Source organism: Egretta garzetta, unplaced genomic scaffold, assembly GCF_000687185.1.
Source record: "Egretta garzetta isolate BGI_Z169 unplaced genomic scaffold, ASM68718v1 scaffold323, whole genome shotgun sequence".
Taxonomy (NCBI): Eukaryota; Metazoa; Chordata; class Aves; order Pelecaniformes; family Ardeidae; genus Egretta; species Egretta garzetta.
In genome coordinates this window covers 3,722,563-3,727,013 of record NW_009259435.1, presented here as the reverse complement: position 1 = coordinate 3,727,013, position 4,451 = coordinate 3,722,563, and the positions used below count along the sequence as shown (strand labels likewise).

The following is a 4,451-nucleotide window of genomic DNA, read 5'->3' as shown; positions in this document are numbered from 1 at the left end:
CGCTGCCTACAACTGCCTGAGAGGAGGGGGGAGCCGGGGGGGTCGGGCTCTGCTCCCAGGGAAGGGGCGATGGGACGAGGGAAAACGGCCTCAAGTTGTGCCAAGGGAGGTTTAGGTTGGACAGTAGGAAAAATTTCTTCACTCAAAGAGTTCCAGGCACTGGAAGGGGCTGCCCAGGGAAGGGGTTGAGTCTGTATCCCTGGAGGTATTTAAAAGACAGGCAGATGAGGTGCATAGTGACCTGGTTTTGTAGTGGATATGTGTGGTTGGAAAAGCCCTTTAAGATCATGGAGTCCAACCAAATGATTTTATGATTCTACTTGCTAAGATTCCTGTGCTTTTACTAGGGTTTTGTTCAATATGTGTTTTATAATTATTAATAAATAGATTCCATTACAGAATTCTGTTTCAATCTGAACATGCTTTGACAACAGACAGAGCATTCTCTATTTTCAGTCAGTAAACAGACTCAATCAAACTCCTGAAGAAATATTCAGAAATTGTCTGTAATTTTCCAACATATAAGCATTTAGGAGTTGAATTCCTCTTAATTGTCAGTATACTTATAATGACAGAGACCTAGAGACACTTTTCTATAGATGACACAAAAGAGGTATCGACAAGAAACAATTCCACAAAAAACTGCTTGATCTTGGTTTTATACATGGATCATCTTTTCCGAACAATAAGCTGAAATAAGTATGTCTGAATTGGTGCAGACTTCAAAAGTTGAACAGGTGAACTGAAGATCACAATCAATACATTACAAGAATTTCAGGGTACTATGCGTAAGTTGTATTCATTCGGTGCTGTAGTAATAAGAAAAAGGAAGGAAGCCATCCGCTTTCTTTGGAAGACAGAATCAGCTCTGGATCAACACACTTCATTTTCCAGATTATTTCATTAAACCGTCCTTACTGGGTAAAATTTTTATCAGCATAATATTTGGGCATTTAACTTATACCGAACAAAAAAATACTAGAATAGGCAGTGCAGAAAATGCAAACACCCGAGTGCTAAATGTTATTATTTGACACTTTTATACAAAAGTTTCACATGAACTTACTTGCCTTTATTGTTTTAACATTAAAAAAAACAAAACTTACATGAAAAACTTACCAGCTCTTTTATCCTTTTCCTATGTCTGCTGTGGGGATTGTTTAAGTGACTGGTAAGATCAAATATAGTTGGCACAGCATTATCCCGTAAAACTGTTCTGTAAGGGCTCTGTAAGAAGACAGACATCCAGATTAGGGAAACCTTTGGGAAGTTCTCACTGTGTGTGCACAAAAAGCCCCCAGAATGTCAGATGCCATGCCACCTCCTCCTTTTTTTCTTTTTTCTTCCTTTTTTTAAAAAACATTTTCACTTTCTGACATTTCAAAACAAAGAGAAAGCTATGCTATGCGATTCGCATTTTGGGGTACCAAGAGAACACTGAAAATGAGAAGAGAGATATTTTAAAAAAAACCCAACACTCACCACCACAAACACTTTTTCTTCCCCTTTGCCTTCACATGCTAGACTCCAGATGCAATAATAAATACTGTAATATAATGATTTTTTTTTTTTTCTGGATAAAAAAAGGATATGTATGCATCATAAAGGAAGCTTTTTGTTACTATTGATCTTTGGTTTTTATCACTTATTTCACAATTCTAGAAGCAATCACATAACCACGAAAATGTTCAACAGCTTCTTTATGTAGACATGAATTCCACAGAACGTTGCCATGAAAAAATCATACTGAAGGAAAAGGTACCTGTCAAATGAGCAGGAGGAAGAAAAGACTTCTAGATGGTCATGTAAATGTTTCCAGCAGTTAAAGAGAAGTATTAAGTAAAATTTTGTATTTGGATATATTATAAACTTACGCCACCTAAACTGGCTAATTTCCAGTAAGTACAGATTTTTAACTGATTATGTTTATAAATAATTCATTAGACTGAGACACATTTTAAACAACCTGAGTCTCATAAAGCTTCATTTCAGATTCAGAATTACTTCCAACATCCATTTTTTTGTTTGTTTCTGGGATGCTGGCTAATCAGAGCTCCTGTCATGTGTAATACCACCAGGAGCACAAAATCTGACCTGCATATTTTAATTATCCTTCGTAACTCAAGGACTGATTTTGCCTGTGTATGTAGAATTCAGCCTGGAAATTTAAACTCGATACAAAGCTCCAAATCCACCATTTCCTACTGTTATGTAAGCTGTCAAAATGAGTGTTATCGTGTTAATAAGAATAATTGAAAGCTATTATTTCATTAACAGGAAACACTGCCATGATTTTCACTGGATAAAATATAACAGGAACCAAAAATTTGACAGATGCAAAGAATGTTTAAATCTCTTGGCCACAACAGGGTGTAATTTAACCGAATCACGCCATGTACACACTTCAGTAACAGCACATTCATGACTTTAAATAATTAGAGGTACGTAAACTTCCATAGTTACACCCCATAAACTTATATAATGTTGCAACATCTAGTGACAATAAACAAAATGAGCATCGCTTTGCATGAGGGAAGAGCTGCACTGAAGACCAGGGCTCCGCGAACATATTAAACCAGGAGGAGCAGCTCTGCTTTTCTCTTCCCCAACTGCTCATTTCCACGTCATCCTTTGTGCCAACATCTGCGCGTCCGCGCGGTGCTCTGGACCATGACAATGATCTCAATTAAGACTAAGAGATTAATTTTCCCAGGGACCAGTTACCCAGGAGATCCAAGATTAAAATGCAGCATTCTGATGAACAACGTTCGTCAGATTTTGCAAGAGGCAATGAACAAATGCTTGGTTTTACTTACACTTCGACAGATCATAGAAGTCTCAAAATGTTTAGCGCACAATCTGTAATGCTTGTTGAGTTGATCTGGAGTTTTATCTTCTAAATCTGCCCTTCGACAGTTCTCTACCCATCTTTGACATCTGCATGTAAGCAGAAGAATTAGCAAGTTTTAAGATAAAACAAAATCCACCACAATTTCAAACGGTACCCGAAATTGGAGTGCAGCGGGCCCTGCCCTTTATGCAAGGCTAAGGAAAGTTCGGTACACCTTCCGTCGTAACGTACCATCAAGCCTTTTTAAAAACTTGGTTTTCTCTTTTTGTTCACCATTTAACACCGCCCCAGCAAATTCAGGAATTTTTTTCCCCTTAATTTATACATTCTTGCCTTTGAATCTCACACACAACAGATTGTGACGCAGTTGCTCATGAAACCTGACCATTCAATTCTTAAGAATGTGCTTGTAGGCTAAAGTCATGAAGTTTTTGAAAGCAGCTATTAAAATAGTTGCCTTCTTCGCCTTCCACCAAAATACAGTATTTTTCTTATTTATCATGGTCATTGGGGAATTTAGATTCTTGAAAAGGGAAGTAATAGAAATAAAAAAAGCAATCATTCGACAGACAGTGCACATACAGCTGAAGTAAGTTTTTGTTAAGATGCCTATTTTTACGATGTTTACTTCCGCTTTGGATTAGTTCTCTGAGATACAACACAAAGCTAAAGAAACATTTCCCCTACTAACAGGGCTCCTTTTAGATATGCAAGATGCTGAAAGTGTTTTACTCACCAGAGGAAATAGTAATTGATGCAAATGCATTAGTCAGCTTGTGTTTCCCCCAATGGGGTCTATGCAATCACCTTCTTGCTGTGGATTTTTGAGCAACAACAAGCATAGGCTGATTCTGCACAGCTACTCCATAAAATTCATCTATTTTATTTGTGTAGTAAAAATATGTATATATAAACTAACAAGACTCCAGCAGCTATTGATATCCATATTTAAAAGGGGGTTGGGTTTTTTTTTTTATTAAAAAAAAAGTCATTTCCTTCCTGCAAAAATAATCCTCTGAAGCAGCGTTAATTTAATACACTTGCTCACACCTCGTGGCATCACAGAGCCACCAGTTTACAATGGCATGGAAGTAAACAGAGTCAAAAACATATAATACAGGATGACTACAAAACCTTCACATGAACACAACTGATGATTTGTTCATTATTCTAGCTGGCCCCATTCCTCTGAAGGTAAATCCTTCCCCAGACAAACTCAACTACATTATAAAGACCTACAGTAGTAACACAACTCTGAAGGTAAATCCTTCCCCAGACAAACTCAAGAACATCAGAAACCAACTACATTATAAAGACCTACAGTAGTATCACAAGAATTACAGAATCACAGAATGGCAAGGGTTGGAAGGGACCTCGGGAGATCATCCAGTCCAACCCCCCTGCTAAAGCAGGCTCTCCTAGAGCATTCTACACAGGACTTCATCCAGGCGGGCTTTGAATATCTCCAGAGAAGGAGACTCCACAACCTCCCTGGGCAGCCTGTTCCAGTGCTCTGTCACCCTTAAAGTAAAGAAGTTTTTCCTCATATTCAACTGAAACCTCTTATGTTTCAGTTTGCACCCATTGCCCCTAGTCCTGT

General features: G+C 38.0%; 1 protein-coding gene across 1 annotated transcript in view; it reads right to left on the bottom strand.

Moving 5' to 3' along the window:
- The window catches only part of THAP12 (THAP domain containing 12), a 7,515-nt gene extending 4,430 nt beyond the window's left edge, over nucleotides 1-3,085 (bottom strand). Inside the window, exons 1-3 of the mRNA XM_009637121.2 lie at nucleotides 3,006-3,085; nucleotides 2,817-2,937; nucleotides 1,120-1,227 (exon numbers count right to left, since the gene is read on the bottom strand). Of these exons, the coding sequence (XP_009635416.1) occupies nucleotides 1,120-1,227; nucleotides 2,817-2,937; nucleotides 3,006-3,085 (309 nt within the window). The remainder of the gene's footprint in view (nucleotides 1-1,119; nucleotides 1,228-2,816; nucleotides 2,938-3,005) is intronic.
- Between the last annotated feature and the right edge of the window lie 1,366 nt (nucleotides 3,086-4,451).